The 18525-nt window shown below is 45.1% G+C and overlaps 1 protein-coding gene across 1 annotated transcript; it reads left to right on the plus strand.

The window, feature by feature from the left end:
• Window positions 1-605: 605 nt before the first annotated feature.
• Window positions 606-15607, plus strand: TOP1MT (DNA topoisomerase I mitochondrial). The gene is made up of 14 exons (XM_066623301.1): window positions 606-874; window positions 2469-2584; window positions 3432-3553; window positions 4386-4508; window positions 4883-5070; window positions 6278-6422; window positions 7430-7573; window positions 8776-8961; window positions 10293-10361; window positions 10909-11023; window positions 11844-11971; window positions 12416-12510; window positions 13507-13656; window positions 13804-15607. Exons 1-14 carry the CDS (start codon window positions 729-731, stop codon window positions 13904-13906), a joined length of 1830 nt encoding a protein of 609 aa, XP_066479398.1. The 5' UTR covers window positions 606-728; the 3' UTR covers window positions 13907-15607.
• Window positions 15608-18525: the final 2918 nt, after the last annotated feature.

An 18525-nucleotide genomic window follows, 5' to 3' on the forward strand; every position in this document is an offset into this window, starting at 1 on the left:
CTTCTGAGTAAACATGCAGAGACTTGTTTGTACAGATATCAATCAGAAATGAAATATTACTGTAGACCATATCCATTTTTATTAAACCACTTTCATTAGTAGTTTTAATTCAAATGCTATAAAAACCTTTTCTTCCATACCCTTCCAAAAAGATTTTATTTTTATTTTAATCTATAGAGCAGAATATAAAACCCTCTGCCAAACTGGTGCTTTACATTAAACTATTTTTAAAATTAGAAATGAAAGGACAGGAGGCTCTTCCATTGATCGACTGTTGTGATCATGCTCAAAATAATCCATTTAGATTATGAGTGAGCTCAAGTTTTTCTTGAAGTGTTTGCACGGCTACTTAACAGGCTTTAGGACAAAGCCTGTTAAGTATCCGTGCAAACCCTACAAGAAAAACATTATTACAATAACAGGCTTGCAAACAAAGGGAAAAAATATATATATAAAAATAAAATTATTTTTATTTTATAAAATTTTATAAAAATTATTTTATAAAAACAAAAACAAAAGAGCTGGACTACATTTCCCATCTTCTCCCTTTTTCCTGGCATTGTGGGTAAAGATCCGGACTTCCCCTTTCAAAGGCAGAGCACACATGAAGGGTAGCTGAAGTTGCACAGCTGCTGACATGTGGCAGACTGCTGGCTGTTCGGCTTCCCCTCTGCCTGGGACGAGATCATAGCAGCAGCGCCTGCAGTCAACATGACAGGGAACTTGGGATGCTTAGACATGTGGCCATGTTGGCTGAGTGGGCAGCCTGTCCCTTTCAAGCTTGGTCTCGTCCTCCCTGGCTCTGCAGTCTCCTGACACCTCCTTCTGCGCGCTTTTATGCATTGTGCAAAAATTCGAAGACTCCTCAGGCCAGGTGAGAGGTTTGCAATAAAGACCTTGCATGGGGGTTTACTCGGGAGGGGTGTGTGTCAAGTTTTCTGGCAAGTCCCATGTTCTAGTAGTCGTCAGTGGAGAGACAGGCGACTCCTAGGATCGGTTTGACAGATCCAAGTGTTAGAGATGAAGGTGGTTCTGAGCTTCTGATATCTCAGATCTTTTATGTAGCTGCATACCTTATCTATGCTGTAAGTATCAATTTGAGTTAGTCTTCAGACCATACAAGTTCAATTTCAAATATATAAATTCAGAATACACACATTAAACTCATTTTAAAATGCACAGGAAAAAAAAAATTAGTACTGGCATTTAAAAACCCTTTTACCCAACAGAACAACTGACACACAATTATTACTCAACCCCTGCTAACTGGTTAAGAGGCACTTTTTCAAGTGGGTGCTCCTCTTTTATTTAGCAGGGGGAGAGTAACTGGCCCACCTCACCCCAGCAGTGTCTTTTCTTGTGGCTGTCTGCTGGTGTTGCATCTTTTTAGATTGTGAGCCCTTTTGGGACAGGGAGCCATTAATTATTTGATTTTTTTTCTGTAAACTGCTTTGTGAACTTTTTGTTGAAAAGTGGTATATAAATACTACTACTATTATTAATTAATTAATTAATAATTAATATTAATAAATAATTGCATCTGCTTTTTTATTTTAAAAAAGCCTTAAATTTAATATTGATGCTGAGAAGAGAGGGCCAGTTATATATAAAATAAAAATTAAGAATGCATTTAAAATTATAATTGCAAACCAGAGATTAAGATGCATTTGTATCAAATGAGTTCAGGTGCATATTGATCTGTAAGCAGCACATTCTCCCACTGAGTGTGTAAAATTAGCACACCAAAGCTAGGCAAGTCTTTGTGTTCATTGCCAATTTCTGCTTGGTCACAGTCCTTGCCTTGTTGGCATTTCAGCTTTGCACAGAAATGCCACTAGCTGTACACTGCGTTTCATGGCCTTTTGGCCCCACCATGTATGGCTTTTCCCATCCGGATCTGTGTGTGTGTGTGTGTGTGTGTGTGTGTACTTTCTAACTGAGAACAACACTTTGTGCATCTGGTGAGGTGGTTCTAATCCACCAAATCTTATGCTGAAATAAGTGTGTGGTCTGTGAAGATACTGCTAGCCTCTTCATTGTTTTTGCTGCAGCAGGTTATTGCAGGTACCCTTCTGGAATTTGTCCTTACCTTTTGGGAGAGGCTTTATTAATAATAATAATAATAACTTTATTTTTATCCCGCCTTTCTCCCCAAAGGGACTCAAGGCGGCTTACAACATATAAAAACATAATTTAAAAACAAATAAAAACATTAACACATCATAAAAAACAGCAGTCAGAGTAAAAAATAGGTAAAAAGAGCATAGAGCAGCAGTAAGTCATAAAAGAATCAGGCCTGTAAAAAATATTAAAAGATGTTAAAGATGCTTTATTCTCAGCCATCTTGAGAGCTTTTTTTTTTTATGGGGCCACTGTTGCAAACAAAATAAAGAGTCCGTCTACTGAAACTTTGACTAATCTTTGAAGAAAACGAACACTTGTACCTTTTGCACTATTCATCTCCCAAGGTGGGAAGAGGAGAAGCGTGATGATGGCGTAAAATGGCAGCAGCTGGAACATAAAGGACCATATTTTGCACCCCCCTATGAACCACTGCCAAATGATGTCTGCTTCTATTATGATGGTGGGTGATTTTTGAAAAAGTATATTTGTGTGGGCAAAAGCTAGAGCAGGGATGTCAAACTTGTTTCATACAGAGGGCTGAAGTTAGCATTCTGGGTGCCTGCTGAGGGCCAGAAGTGACATCATTAAATAGAAAGTAACACCGTTAAGCAGATGATGGCCAGAAATTAGCACTTTGTTCTCACATAGGAGCTCATTAGCTGCAAATGACAGAAGAGAAAATGTGCAAATCTTGTTCATATTTTCAAGTATCGGAGAGCCCAATTATCAAGCTAGGGGAGACCAGTTATAACGGGGGCCAGATAAATTGCTTCCAGGGGCCACATTCAACCTGCAGGCTTTGTTTGACACCCCTGAGCTAGAGGGTCTGTATGCATGGGGTCCTGGGCATGTAGGCTCCTTGATGCTGGTTGGAAGGAAAGGCAACACCTTTTCAGTACAGAAAAAAGATGAACAAGGATGGACATGTCAGAGGTTTATAAAACTGCATGATCTGGTCAACAAAATACTAGAATTTGGGAGCCAGCGAATGGCATTAATTGCTCAAAGATTCAGAACTGACAAAAGGAAGCAGAAACCTTTTGATAGAATTCTCTGCTACCAGTTGTGGTGATGGCCACTGGGTTAGATGCTTTGAGGGAATTGCTACGTTGCATAGGTGAGAGATCAGTCAAGACCTCCTGGTAACAAGAACTGCTTGAAACCTCTGTAATTCAGAAGGAAGATACCCCTGAACATGAGGTGCTGGGGTGGGAACAGTAGGAGATGGCAGTTGCTTTGATGCCCTGTATTGAGCTTCCCGGGGGCATCCACAAGGCACGATTGATCAGGTAACTTGTTTCTTCCAGGTAAGCCTATGAAACTCAGCTTGGCTGCTGAGGAGATTGCAACATTCTTTGCCAAGATGCTGGATCATGAATACACAACTAAGGAGATCTTCCAGAACAACTTCTTCTGCGATTGGACAAAGGTAACTGTTTTGGGTTTGCGCCTCTATGGTCTTCTAGTCTGTGGGCCACATGGGCCTTTTATATCATTAAATTTTCATAATTGCATCTTAGACATGCAGGAAGAGAAGTGCAAAAAATGACTGAATATGCACATCCTTGTGATATCAGAACCATCAGATGTGAAAATGAGACTCACGAACGTCTGGGAGGTCCCTGGCCTCAGGTTCCATGCCAGCACTTGGCTGATGTCAGAAAATCAGCATCTTTGGTTGTTGTTCTGGCTACTATCCTGCCCTGTGAACAACGCTGAGGCAGCCATGTCGCGCTCTGCCTTACATGAAACTTCCTTGTTTAGTGTAACAGATGCTGCAGAATCTGGCAGTAGTTGATCAGCCTTGCTGTATGGAGTCTTGAACAAAGCTACATGAGAAGCTCAGCTTAAGAGCAAACCTGTTTGATCAAAGCACAGGCCGCTTCATCCAACTTTTTTTTCTCCCCCCCCCCCCAGTAGTGGCCAGCTATGGTGCCATTGTGGAGCTCATAAGTAGAACACACATGCAGTGGCCATGCCTTGTTGTTCATTCCCCACAACTGGTATTTGGAAGGATACTGCCAGTGTTCGTGGTGGCCCCACTGAAGGTTTGCTGCGAGTCTGTGTGGACAGTTTTGGGCCTAAAGGACCAATGGTCTACTTTGGTTTAAAACACCTACCAGTGGCCTTTCCCAATACCATTTTAACAGCTAGCTTAGCTAAAAGCAAATAAGTAGTTCCACGGCTGCTCATGGGAGGGGCACTCCCATGTGGTGAAACTTTGTTTAGAACTGGTTTTCTGGCCTCCTGTTTTCCCACAGGCAATGACATCAGAAGAGAGGAAGAAAATCAAAAATCTGAGAAAGTGCAATTTCAAGGAGATCCATAAGTATTTTGTGGACAAACAAGAGGCCCAAAAGACTCTACCAAAGGAGGAGAAACAGGTTTGTATGTCCTTGCTGGCTGATGACCGCTTTGGCTGTGAGAGGGGTACTAAGCTCCTAGAGCTCCTTTAGGCAGCCACTGGTGCTTGTGTTGCTACTCAGAGGCTAGACCATTGCAGTGTACTTGGCACAAGGCTGCCTTTGCCAAGCAGTCAGGAGCTCCAATGATGGATGGCTCTCTAGTGGAGCTGGTCACTGTATGCCCAGCACTCCGGTGTTCCAGCATCAACATCTGACTTCTTACTCCAGACTTATCAAAGTCTACCTTAAATCTCTTGAAATAATCTGTGCTGCCCTGTATTGATTTGCTCTTGATCTTTTTATTAAAAGCCGCACGTGGTACAAAAGGGGCTTCTTTTGGATTTTTATATCAGAAATTGAAAAAGGAGGCAGAGAGAATCCAAGAGGAATATGGTTACTGCATAATTGACGGGCATCGGGAGAAGATTGGCAACTTCAAGACTGAGCCTCCGGGTCTCTTCCGTGGCCGTGGGGACCACCCTAAAATGGGGATGCTGAAGAAGAGGATAATGCCTGAGGATATCATTATAAATTGTAGTAGGTGGGCACCAGGATTCATAAGGTCATGTGCACAGGCCTGTTTTACTGGCATGATGGGTAACAGATTGTCACTTCTGTTTTAAGGCCCATGGGCCTTTACAGTGTAACACTGGGCCTATCTAACAATGGCAGCATTGTGGGTTAAAACAAGGGTTCATCTCTAGAAGGGCAAGGATGGATGGGGAAGAGTGAGTAAGTGGGGTCCTCTCAGCTGCTTCCTTTGCTTTTTATCTTAAAGACACTAGACAAGGTACTGAGTACAAAATATACACTGCCAGGTAGTGGGGGGGGGATGTCTTGTGACACAGGTTTATTGTGGTAGGAGCTTCCAGAACTAGAGCCCGCTTTGCCAGATGCATGAAATGGGTCCTTGGTTAGAAGAGACAGAGGGAGACTTGGGAGTGTAGAAAGAAGAAAGCTAAGCAGTGGCCAAAGGTTCTGAATCAAGAGGTCTGCCAAGAGCAGATGTAGATGGGACAAGTGCTCAACACTAGCACTGCTGCAACAGTCGAGTGTGTTGTGCTCTGCCCATCTCTTGTCTGCTGCATGAAAGAAACTGGCAATCCTAATTCAAGCCAGATGGAATGGAGTGGAATTTACTGATAATGTCTAGTTCATCCATTTCGTGCTGCAGTTTCCTTCCAGGCTAGCTTTCTGTGCCACGGTGGTTGTTTGCAGAGTAAATCCACTTGCCAGGACAGTGTCCAATAACCAAGTAATTACTAGGGTAACTTCATAGTTTGTGCTGCGACTTGTGTAATTGTGAGAGTGTATTTGGAGTTGAAGGCTCAACCTGATCAAAGAGTAAACAGCTCTGCTGGAAGTGAATCAGAATCTGGCAGTATGAATCGTAAACTTACATTCCTGTCAGTTAATATGTAGGGCATTGGCAGTGGGTTAAAATTTCTAGGGCCTGGCAGAAGGGTTGGTGTAGGGGTGAGAATATAGTATATGGGAGGTGAGAGCTGGACAGGAAGGCTCTTGGGTTAGCAAAGAAGGGTTTGTGGGCAGGTAGAAGTACTCCATGGAATTGCTGGAATAATGTCAATATTTATCTGAGAGTCTGCTCCCGTCTTTTTTTTCTTTTTTCTTTTTTTTAACATAGTTGATACTGAAAACTTGCCTGCCTGGGGAAAGATTTTGCTTGTTTTCTCATTTGCTGTTAAAATTTTTAATGTTGTTCCTGTTTGGATATTTATTTCTCCCAGGGACTCAAAGATCCCGAAACCCCCTCCAGGCCACAAGTGGAAAGAAGTTAGATCTGATAACACCGTTACCTGGCTGGCATCGTGGACCGAGAATATCCAGGGAGCCATAAAATATATTATGTTGAATCCCAGTTCCAAGTTGAAGGTGGGGTGTGATGTTTCTCTTGATTGTGTCTGCCTGAAAACTCTCTCTGCTGCAGTCCTGACATCTGCTGCCTGACCTGCACATGGCACATTTCACAGTCACTCTAAATCTGTGCATTTCTGTGAGCCTGTTGCGGTAAATGCAGATAAAAAGCTTGTGACATCTGAAGGGCAGCACATTTATTCTTGCTGAAGTTTTCATGAGCCCACTTCAGAATTTCATCCTTATAGTGACTCTTTCCTACCTGTTAATCTCCAGTATCATACTGTATTCTGTTAATGGCTTCTCTTAATTGGTAGCCATCTTACCAGGGAGTACGTGTTTACTCCCTCTCGTTAAAGAATTGGGAGCTTTTTCTAGTAGTGTGCTGGGAAGTGCAAAGATGGCAGCAAGAGAGTTTCCAGAGACATAAAACTGAGTGTATCTCAGTTTCATTCATGTCTCAGAGACATGAATCTCTGTCTCTGGCAATCTGACTGCAGTTGTTGCTGTGTTATGTACTTAAGCTCTTAATCGGTGCTGGCCTAAGACCAGTCCTCTAAATTGATTCTCAGCCAGATGCTTGTCAGCTTTCAGTGAAAAGTCAGCTTTGGGTTTGGGGGGATTATTTATTTACTAAATGATTTATTTCCTGCCTTTCCCTCTAAATAAATTAAGCACTCTACACAGTGAAATTAATAGCTTTCTTCTGCTCTGTCCCACCTGAAAATGCTGCTTTCCCCCCCTCCTTTGGATTGTGCCCCATTCCTTTCTCCCTCCCCTCTGGGGGCTGCAGCTTGTGTTAGTTTTAATGAAGCTGGCACCTCTTCACAAGCAGCTGCTGGGTCTGGAAATGCATGCAAATACTGAATGGCAGGTGGCTGACCACCAAGTTTCATAGACATGAGCTCCATGAATTTCAGAGGTACTCTGTGGAATTTGGAGTCATTTTCCTGGCCTGGGGGGCTGGTCTTGGGGCAGCAGCTTCTGTTTTGGGAGAATTCACCCACCTGGCTCTCTCTCTCCAGGGGGAGAAGGACTGGCAAAAATATGAAGTTGCTCGCCGCTTGAAAGGGGTGGTGGACAAGATCCGTTGTCAGTATCGAGCAGACTGGAAATCCAAGGAGATGAAGAAGCGTCAGAGGTCTGTGGCACTTTACTTCATTGACAAGGTGAGGACTGCAGGCCAGAACATGAGAAGGACAAATGGATTCACCTGCAACAGGTTGTGGGGCATGAGCTGAAGATGCACTTAATCATGGCTATGTGCGTTGACTGGAGGGGTCTCATAATGCCTGCTCTGCACACAAGCTCCTCATGGCACATCAGAACATAAGATTTTGGCTACTGGATTAGACCAATGAGGTTCCATCTAGACCTTCATCCCATTTCCCCAAGTAGTCAGCCAGAAGCTTGTGGGAATCCCACAGTGGAAGTCGCTCCCAAAGGTCCTCCTGACTTTGTGGAGCTGCTTTTGGAATGGGGAGTGGCCATGATGAGCTGGGGTGGGATGGGGGGAGGGCGCAGAAGCTCCAGAACAAGGGCAGAAGCTCTGCCTGCAATAATAATAATAATAACAATAACAACAACAACAACAACTTGGTGTTTATATACCGCCTTTCTGGTCATCGGATTAATCCTCTGACTTTATTCAAAGCGGTTTACATAGGCAGTTGTTTCTAAATCCCTCAAGGGGATTTTTACAATCATAGAGGTTCTCTCTTTCAAGAACCAACAACATTTCAGATGGATCTTCCTGGTTTGGTCTCGCTTCTGGCCTCCAGTTCTCCCACGCAGGCTGACAAGCAGCTCCATCTCTCACGTGGAGGGCAGCCAAGACGCTTCCTGCTCACACCAAGAGCAGGTGGAATCACTCAGCTGGGCTTGTCAGCTGCTTCAAGGTCTCGCCATTCTTAGCTGATCAGGGAGCTGCCAGTGTCCTCAAACTGGCGACCTTCTGGTGTTATCTTCAGGCTAACAGAGGCTCTACCCTCTAGATCAGACCTCCTGCCCCAGATTGCACCCTGTAATAGTTGCATTTGCAAAGATGACTGTGGTAGGAGCATATTGATGAGTTCAGTCTTTGTGACTTGCTTCTCCCAGCAGCACATCAGCCAGAAAAGGAATTGGGAGCCTGTTCCTAGCTTGGGAGCCTGTCATGTCACCTGCCTGTCCAATGTGGTTGCCACAGCTGGCATTTCCACTCACTGCCTGGGGGTCTCAGACCATGAGGAGTGGCGACCCTGCAGCAGCAATGAGCAATTTGGTTTTCAGTTTCATTTAGTTGGCATGTGACTGAGTGTTCCTGCACATGTATTTTGCAGCTGGGGTGCATGGGCGTGGGGTTGCTCATTGTTCCCATGTTCCTTCCCAGCTGGCCCTGAGAGCAGGGAATGAAAAGGAGGAAGGCGAGACAGCAGACACGGTGGGCTGCTGCTCCCTGCGTGCAGAACACATCACGCTGCACCCTCGACTGGACGGAAAGGAGTACGTGGTGGAGTTTGACTTCCTGGGCAAGGACTGCATCCGCTATTACAACAAAGTGCCTGTCCCGAAGCAGGTGAGAGGAACATTCCTGCAGGGCCAGACCAGCAGGGGGTAAGCAGTCCTCCCCCCTTTGACCCTTGGGACAGCATGTTCTGCAGTGTGGGGGCCACTGTGCACCACACTTCTCACAGTGACCACCTTTACCTGCCTTTATTCCATACAAACGAATTGAGTGGAGCTGTCTTCGCTTTGGAACAAGGAATAGAGGCTTCAGTGTGATGAGAGGATACAGTTCCTGCCCCCATCCCAGATGCAAAATGAGCATCAGTCTTTCTTGCTCTCTCCAGCGTAATAGCGGGAGGAGGGTCTGCATCCCTTACTTGAAGCCGTTTCTGCCCAATGTTGCATATATGCAATAGAGATCAAGTGTGTACACCTGTGGGCTGGGCAGAAAAGGGTTAATTCCCTGCTGGCAACTGCAGCTTTGTTGCTGTTCAGTTTCGTTTCCCCCTTGCTAAATACAGCAAATGTAGCTGATGCTGGTTCTTGTAGTTCCATTTGCATTCTTGTTGTGTGTTTTGTGTAACCAAAGCACTTGGCATCTAATGTCTGTGCAGTCCTTGCAATAGCCCTGTAAAGTTGACCCTCTGCCTTTGCTCTGCATCTTGCAGGTGGAGGGTGTGGGTGAGAGAGAGGTTGAGCTTGCCCTTAGACCAGGGGTGTCAAACATAAGGCCCAGGGGCCGGATGCGTCCCGCAGAAGCTTTTTATCTGGCCCTCGGGCTCTCAGCTGCTGAGCAATGCTGAGGTGACACTGCTGAAAGGGTGACCCGCATGATAATTGAGCTCTCCCATGTCTTGAAATATGATCAAGATTTGTGTATTTTCTCTCCTGTCATTAGCAGCTAATGAGTTCCTACACAAGAACAGAGTGTTTATTTCCGGTTTTGACCTGTTTAATGACATCACTTCCTGTGTAGTGACCTCACCTCCGGCCCTCAGCAGGCATCATGAATGCTATTCGGCCCTCTGTATGAAATGAGTTTGACACCACATGCTTAGATGTTTTGGGAGTGCTTAGCGGAGGCTCAATTTGCCTCCCACTCTGGGTCTGTCAAAAGAGGGGCAAGATGAAAGCCTCTTGGGCCGAGATGAGCTTGGACACTTCATGCTCTGAGCCGCTTCTCCCATGTTTCGGTACTTGATTCTTCAAAATGTTGTCCCTATGGTCAGACGCCCAGCAGTGCAACCATGCTGGAGTCTTCCCTAGTGATCCTGTGGCCTAGTTGGAGGCTTGCTCTTGAGATTCTTATATGTACAATCCTGTCCTTGTGACAGGGTTTCCAGGAAGGTTTTCTGCCTTGATCCTCTTGCTGTAACCTTTTTTCCTCCTTAACTGTTGCAGGTGTTCAAAAACTTGCAGTTGTTCATGGAGCATAAAGACCCTGGAGACGACCTATTCGACAGGCTGTCTGTAAGTCTGGGCCTCTTAAACAAGCCTCTTGCTGGCCTGCCTACATTTTCATTTGATTGTAGAGCCCAGGACCTTTCCACGCATGTCCCTCCATTGCAACGATAAACCTGATGGCTGTTCATCAGTTTCCTTCAAGAGAAATGCCCTGAATTTCATGGGGATGTGGGAGGGGGGTGGAGACAGGACACCCGTGCAACTGCCACTAATGGCCAAGGACATGCCCTGATGATGCAAGATTGATTTGTTTCATTGAAGCTATTGGGTCTGAGTCTGTCAGTGGCTAGATGGGAGAGGGCCTGGGAACCCATGCATGCCAATGAGGATCCTGTGCTAGTTCCCACAGGACTCTTGCCTGCTTTTGATCAGATCAAGTAACGTGGCAGCAAACTCCATAAACTAAGCATTGGTGTTGGCTAAAGAAGCTACCACCATGACCGGGGAGAGAGGGACAAGCATGGGGAATCAGTAAACCAGAGAGTGTAGGTTCCCATCACTGCTTTTCTTCCCCATTCTGTTGTAAAACCCCTCCCCCTTCCTGTTTTTTCAGACGACATCACTGAATAAACATCTCCAGGACCTGATGGATGGTTTGACAGCCAAGGTCTTTAGAACATACAATGCATCCATCACACTACAGGAACAGCTGGAAGCCCTCACAAATGGTAAAGGGCTTCCTGGGGACAGCAATCCAGGAAGCTGGCGATTTATACAGATATGAGTAATTCCTGCCAGCCTCCACGGGATCTTCCAAATACTTTCTAATACTTGCACATTTTGGGATTGAGGGAGATGAGCTGCTCTCTAGAGGAAGTAACTCCGGGGAGTCCCCAGGCAGGACATGAGAAGCAAAGAGCCCTCCCCTGCTGTGGCTCCCCTAACAGCTGGCATTTAGGGCTCAGTCCTATCCAACTTTCCAATGCTGATGCAGCCCCGAGGTAAGGGAGCAAACTTTCTCTTTTCTTGAGGAGGCTTCTGTGACTGTCTCTCCACCACAGGATGCAGCACACACCCCCTTGGCATAGCTCCGTAAGTGCTTGAAAGTTGGATGGGATTGGGCCCTGAGAGAGAGAGTGAGAGAGGCTGCCTCTGAACATGAAGGTTGCACAATGGCCATCTTGATTGACACTGATTTGATTTAATATCTGTCTGTTGCTTTCCACAACCCAGTTGAACTCAAGGCCACAGCAATTATGCAGCATCAGAGCATAATATATAAAGAGCAAATGGCCAGTCAGTAAAGCAAATCCATGAAACATCAAAATATATCGGCAGCCAATATAGCAAATACAATAAATCAAATGCAATTCTGATTCAAAACTAATTCATCACAAAGCCCAGTGATTGCAATATTAACACTTTCAGTTGATCATTTTGTTATCCTTCACCATCAGATGTGGTGGAACCAGGGCTTCCCATGAGCTTGCAAAACTAGGAGAAGCTCACTCATCCAGCATTCCTAACAGTTGTCTCTTGTTTTGGCAGAGGATGACAATGTGGCTGCCAAGCTCCTCTCCTACAATCGGGCCAACCGTGCTGTGGCCATCTTGTGCAACCATCAGCGGGCAACCCCCAAGACTTTTGAGAAATCTATGCAAAACCTCCAGTGTAAGGTAAGCCACTGGGGGGTCAGGGGGGTCGGCACTGCAGCATTTTGTAAGCAGACCTGGATTGCCCATTGGAGATGGAGCAAGCAATGGGGAGGGAAGACTTCTTCCTGATTTGGCCATTTCTTGCAAGTTGATTTCAGCCACCCTATCTTAATTCAATGGGTTTGCAATGGGCTGGCAGAGGATTTGCAACAGCCAGGGGAGTGGCTGCACCTTTCTCCAGCTCCTGGCCACTGCCTGAAATGAATAAGCTTACAGAGGTTGCAGACTTGATCATGGGCAGGAGAAGAATGTGGCAGTGGAGGACTGTGGAAAGTAGGAAGAGGCCTGTTTGTAGGGTGAGAGACGGGAAAGCACTGGAAGGAACATAAGCCTGGAGGTCCATCTGTGCTGACCTAGAATGAGCAAAGCTTGATTAGGAACTTGCTTTGATTCTTGCTGTTCCAGATTGATGCCAAAAAGCAGCAGTTGACAGATGCCAAGATGGAGCTCAGGAGGACAAAGGCTGACCATAAAGCCAAAAAGGATGTGAAGTCTAAAGCGTGAGTGGGCCCCTGTTCTGTGCAACCTGCACCCCTTTAATTGGCAGTGGGCTGCTCTCTGTTGCTCTATGAGCAGTTTTTTCCATACATAGTTGGAATGTGGCCCTTTCTTCTCAGGAAGATCCTGCTGGAGCAGCCCAAATTGGGCCCACCCAGCCCAGCATTGTGGTTCCCACAGTGGCCAGCCCTGATGTGAAGAAACCTGCAAGCAGGGCGTGGTGAGGGCAGGAGCACTTCCTTGCAGTGTGTCTTCCCAGCAGCTGACACTCAGTGGGGTTCTGCCTCTGAACCAAGAGGTTCCAATCCATCATCGCAGCTAGTGGTCATTGATAGAGCTCTATTATCAATGCATTTGTTTCATCCTCCCTTCAAGCCATCCATACTAGTTCTCCACCTTTGGGCAAAAGTTCCATAAATCAACTATGGGCTGTGTGAGGAAATAAGTCCTTTAGTCTGCCCTAAATTGCCTGGCAGTTCCTTTCTTTGGGCAGTGCCAAGTTCAAAACCACGTTGTATACACCATTGTTTTTCAAAGTGTGCTCCTAGGAGCCCTGGGGCTCCCTGAGACCCCTTCAGAGGCTCCACAAGCACACCATAACTGCCTGCCATTTGCTTGGCGCTGAGCCACTCCACTCATGTGCTGACACTATGGGGCTCCCCAAGACTTCTCTTGTGCACTGGCGGGGCTCCCCAATACTTTGTTTAGGAGTGTAAAACGCCCTGCAGACTGAGAACTGCTGGTCTGCACCATCTACCATTTTTATAAACTCTTATATCTTCCTTTACTCATCTTTTTTTCTCAATCTTGGAAGTAGCTCTCAAAAATGGACATCACCCAAAAATTGACAGGAAGGTAACACAATGGCTTCTTTGAAGACCTCTGAGGACTTGCAGATTTGCTTGCTCCCAGAAGCAAGCAGGGAAGGGAAGCTTCATTTTGTTGCAGGGCACTTGCATTTTCCTGCCTCTGATGCCTGCCCCTCTTGTTTGAAGCAGTGCTGTAGAAAAGAAAAAGAAATTGATAGAGAAGATAGAAGAGCAGTTGGAGAAGCTGCATTTGCAGGCCACGGACAAGGAGGAGAACAAGCAGATTGCTCTGGGCACCTCCAAGCTGAATTACTTGGATCCCCGCATCAGTGTGGCCTGGTGAGTGAATGGCAAGTAGAGTGTTGGGGAAGCCTGGGTCCTGTTTGCTACAGGAGCTTGTGTGCAGATACATATGCACCTGCCACAAAAGCCCAGTTTTCATACTAAAACATGCTCCCTTAGGATGTGTTTTTTTTTTGTTCACAGGTGTAAAAGGTTTGATGTGCCCATTGAGAAGATCTACAACAAGACGCAGAGAGAGAAGTTTGCATGGGCAATAGCCATGGCAGATGAAGATTTTGAATTCTAAGACATAGGCTTTGAATTAGAGATGGACTCTTGCTTGTTTTGGTAGCTTATCAGCATATTTATGCCTTTATGGCACCTACAAAATACGTCTGTAAAAACTTCTTACTGGCTGTAATTTCTACCATATTTCTGTTAAAGGAGGAAAATGTGGGTCTCGGGGTGCATGAGCAGGTCTTTCTTGTCTGCTTTGTGTTACTGCAAGAGTGAGCTCTTTGATCATGTCTGTATTAGACTTAAACCAATTTATTATCCCAGTTCTTTCCCCCAAAGTACCTTAGGAAAATTAACTTTTGTAATAGGGACTAGGACTCTGTGAGATACCACCTTGTATGTCATGAAACTACAAATCCCAAGGTTCTTTGGGGAAGTCATGGAAACTAGTTTGGGTTTCTAGTGCAGACAACTTGTGATTCTCAGGCCTGTTCAGGACTCTTGTGCCTAACTTCCAAAATGGTGGGGGCTGTGTAGGAATGCAGGAGGGAAGCATACACCTGCAAGTTGGGTCACCACCTCTATTTTCCAAGTTCCTTGAGTCCTAAGCTGGAGCAATGGCCAACCTCACTCCCTGATCCCTTAAGTGTACACAACTCCTCATTGCTTAATTGGGAGAACTTGAGAGCTGACCAGAAGGATTTTGGTGAGGGAGGGATCTTCCTGTCCAAATGGAGACTCTGGGCAAGTCTTCCTCATCCAGGCCCTGCTGTCTATCAGAGATGCTCTTCATCCAAGCCCTTGTCTCGCAGGTTTGCATGGCCAGAAGTGGGGGGTGCAATGTTGGGAGCTCTTTCGCAACAGTTGTCCAACAAGACTTAGCCCTACTTGAGCAGCTTAGTTTGTGGCTGAATAATCTGAGTGGCTGTGCAAAGATGGAGAACAAACGGGTGCATCTTTCTCTTGCCTCTAGGATCTTTGACATAGTCTTCTGGGAAGAGAAGACTGGTGTCCCTCTTTGCAGCAGAGTGTTGCAGAAAAGGTTATAGTTTATTCAGAAAATGCCACAGAATGACCCTTACAATGACATTTGGTTGATATTGCTTGAATTCACTCAAGAGTCCTTGGTTTGCACCTTGTCTAAATGTTCTTACTCTCTTGATGAAACCAGCATTATGTTGACTTGCAGGGGAATTGTTAATAATAATGGGAAATTTAACTTTCCCAGTAGTAATAATGGGAACATTTATAATAATGGGAAATTTAACTTTCCCAGTTAAATTTGGGAATGTCTCAATTGTAGCAGATTCCTGTTTGGACCTAAAATTGATGCATAAGATGGATGGGGGGAAAGTCCAGGTCACAAAAGGTTGTGCTGCCAATTTGTAGTGAAAATATTGTGTATGGCACTGAACTGTTGGGCATTGTGTCTTAAGTTATTGTAGTGGTGGAGGAAAAGCATCTGGTTCTTGGCACAATCTTATTTAAAGAAATAACAGGGATGTTGCACAGTAATCTGATGTTCTCACTTCTGGTTTGCAGGTATTCCTACCAAGGGATATAAGGGGTTGTTGTTTCCATACAACATACAACCAACTGGTGAAATTTACACATGCCAACTGCAATCATTACGCAGCTCTTTCCTAAACAGCTTTACAGTTAAATCTGGTACCACTGATGTCAAGTAATTTTCTATGGTCACATTCAGGTTTCAAGGAATTCAGAGTCCTGGGTTGTGTGGGATTTTCTGTTTGATGTTAAGGTGTTTAGAAAGCACTTCATTAAAATATATTTTTGTCTATATAGTTTCCTGTTGTTTTTTTTTTAAATGGGTGTTTTAGCAAAGGCAGAAGCAGTCTCACCATGCTTCAGTTTCCAGCAAGACACAGAAAAAACTAATTAGAACAAAAAATGTTACCAAAATCTAACTTTCAAAAAAAATGCTGAATTCAATCTTCAAAGCCAATTAATTTTGAGTTACATTTAATGTCACAACTGCATTGTCCAAGTTTGAAATCTCACATATTGGTGGACTTGGACTGTTTCAGGTTTTAGAATTCGCATCTTGAATGATGAAGAATGACATTTCAGAATGTTTTGTATAAATTTGGAATGTGTAAATGATGATGTCCATTCAGATTTGTTCCAATTCTTATGTTGTGCATGTGTAGGGCCATACTGGTCAGTGTGGAAATTAGAAATGTGGTGGTGTGTTCCACCAAAGGCTCAATCTTATGTAGCACTCTGCAGTTTTCTTTCACGGTGTCTTTCTCTGCCTCAGCTCAAACTGTCTGAAAGTTTCTTGAAACATGTTTTTCTAGGAAGGGTGCAGAGCAAAGGTAGGCAGAGAGGCAGTTTCACTTGATTCCTGTGGACATGGAGCCCCCACTATTGAATGTGCTCCAACATCAAAGCTTCCTGCAAATAAAAAACTGACTTATCAGTCTAGCCCTTTTCTTGCTGTGATGGTAGTCTGTTGGCATGCTGGAAGGTATCAAGGACTGTTAGTTATGGTATAGAATGCTTACCTGAAATGTAAACAGCATGGTTTTTGATCTCTCTCTCTGAATGTCCAAGCAAGTTCAACTTGAGTCTCACAAGCATTTGGCTGGGATTGGGCAGCCTGCCACAAGATGTTCTCTTAGAACAATGTTGATACATTTGAATGAAGTCTTTGTCTTCAGAGCACAGAAAAAAAAAATCTAGCAGTTTGAATTCGGCTTGAAGTTTTAACATTGCTTTAACATCTAGTTTGAAGACTTTTAGAGCACTAAGCTGTGTACACACATGCTAGAAAGCAAATATTCACACCAGCTCTCATAGAAGAACACTAGTAAGCTTAGCTTTCTTATATTTCCTTGTTTTTTGTTTGAAATCAGTTTTGGGGTACACATAAATGTGACTAACAAATAGTAATATTTTAACTGAGTTTTAGTGGACTAACTGCATTCTAGAGTTTAAAGAGACATGATATCAAAGGACTTCTGGATAACACATTGCAAAGGTCAACTTCCCACAGAAAATGCAGAAGATAGCAGTTTCGTTGTTTTAGCAGAGCTTGCAACCTTTTAGCAACAATTTTGTTGCATTTCACGGGCTGTACATGAAGGCCACAGTGGATCATGCGATGGTTATAGGTGAGGTCATTTTAAGCAAAATTGAAGTGCAGTGCAATTGGCTAACTGCTGGGGGTATATTGTATATGATGGATGTATGAGATGGCCTATTATAAAACAACAGATGTTTTGAACCCACCAATGAATTGTCTCCAAATGTGTTTCAAGGAGGGAACCCCAGATTGTAATAAAAGTCAGCTAAAGGAGGCGTTACACGCTTCTCTTCTTCCCACTTCTGGTGCAAGCAGTCTCCTTTGGGGTTTCTCTTCTCCCCATTTCTGATGCACACAGTCTCCTTTGGAGACGTGGATGGATTTACAATCTTTTGCTGATGGATTTACAATTGTATTGGCAACCTTCAGTCTCGAAAGACTATGGTATCGCGCTCTGAAAGGTGGTTCTGGCACAGCGTCTAGTGTGGCTGAAAAGGCCAATCCGGGAGTGACAATCCCTTCCACACCGGGAGCAAGTGCAGTCTGTCCCTGGTCTGTCTCCCTGGCTATGGGCCTTCCTTCTTTGCCTCTTAGCCTCAGACTGTTGGCAAAGTGTCTCTTCAAACTGGGAAAGGCCATGCTGCACAGCCTGCCTCCAAGCGGGCCGCTCAGAGGCCAGGGTTTCCCACTTGTTGAGGTCCATCCCTAAGGCCTTCAGATCCCTCTTGCAGATGTCCTTGTATCGCAGCTGTCGTCTACCTGTAGGGCGCTTTCCTTGCACGAGTTCTCCATAGAGGAGATCCTTTGGGATCCGGCCATCATCCATTCTCACGACATGACCAAGCCAACGCAGGCGTCTCTGTTTCAGCAGTGAATACATGCTAGGGATTCCAGCACGTTCCAGGACTGTGTTGTTTGGAACTTTGTCCTGCCAGGTGATGCCGAGGATGCGTCGGAGGCAGCGCATGTGGAAAGCGCTCAGTTTCCTCTCCTGTTGTGGGCGAAGAGTCCATGACTCGCTGCAGTACAGAAGTGTACTCAGGACGCAAGCTCTGTAGACCTGGATCTTGGTATGTTCCGTCAGCTTCTTGTTGGACCAGACTCTCTTTGTGAGTCTGGAAAACGTGGTAGCTGCTTTACCGATGCGCCTGTTTAGCTCGGCATCGAGAGAATGAGTGTCGGAGATTGTTGAGCCAAGGTACACAAAGTCATGGACAACCTCCAGTTCATGCTCAGAGATTGTAATGCAGGGAGGTGAGTCCACATCCTGAACCATGACCTGTGTTTTCTTCAGGCTGATTGTCAGTCCAAAATCTTGGCAGGCCTTGCTAAAACGATCCATGAGCTGCTGGAGATCTTTGGCAGAGTGGGTAGTGACAGCTGCATCGTCGGCAAAGAGGAAGTCACGCAGACATTTCAGCTGGACTTTGGATTTTGCTCTCAGTCTGGAGAGGTTGAAGAGCTTTCCGTCTGATCTGGTCCGGAGATAGATGCCTTCTGTTGCAGTTCCAAAGGCCTGCTTCAGCAGGACAGCGAAGAAAATCCCAAACAAGGTTGGTGCAAGAACACAGCCCTGCTTCACTCCGCTTCGGATGTCAAAAGGGTCTGATGTGGAGCCATCGAAGACAACAGTGCCCTTC

The sequence above is a fragment of the Tiliqua scincoides genome, chromosome 4 (assembly GCF_035046505.1).
Source record: "Tiliqua scincoides isolate rTilSci1 chromosome 4, rTilSci1.hap2, whole genome shotgun sequence".
Taxonomy (NCBI): Eukaryota; Metazoa; Chordata; class Lepidosauria; order Squamata; family Scincidae; genus Tiliqua; species Tiliqua scincoides.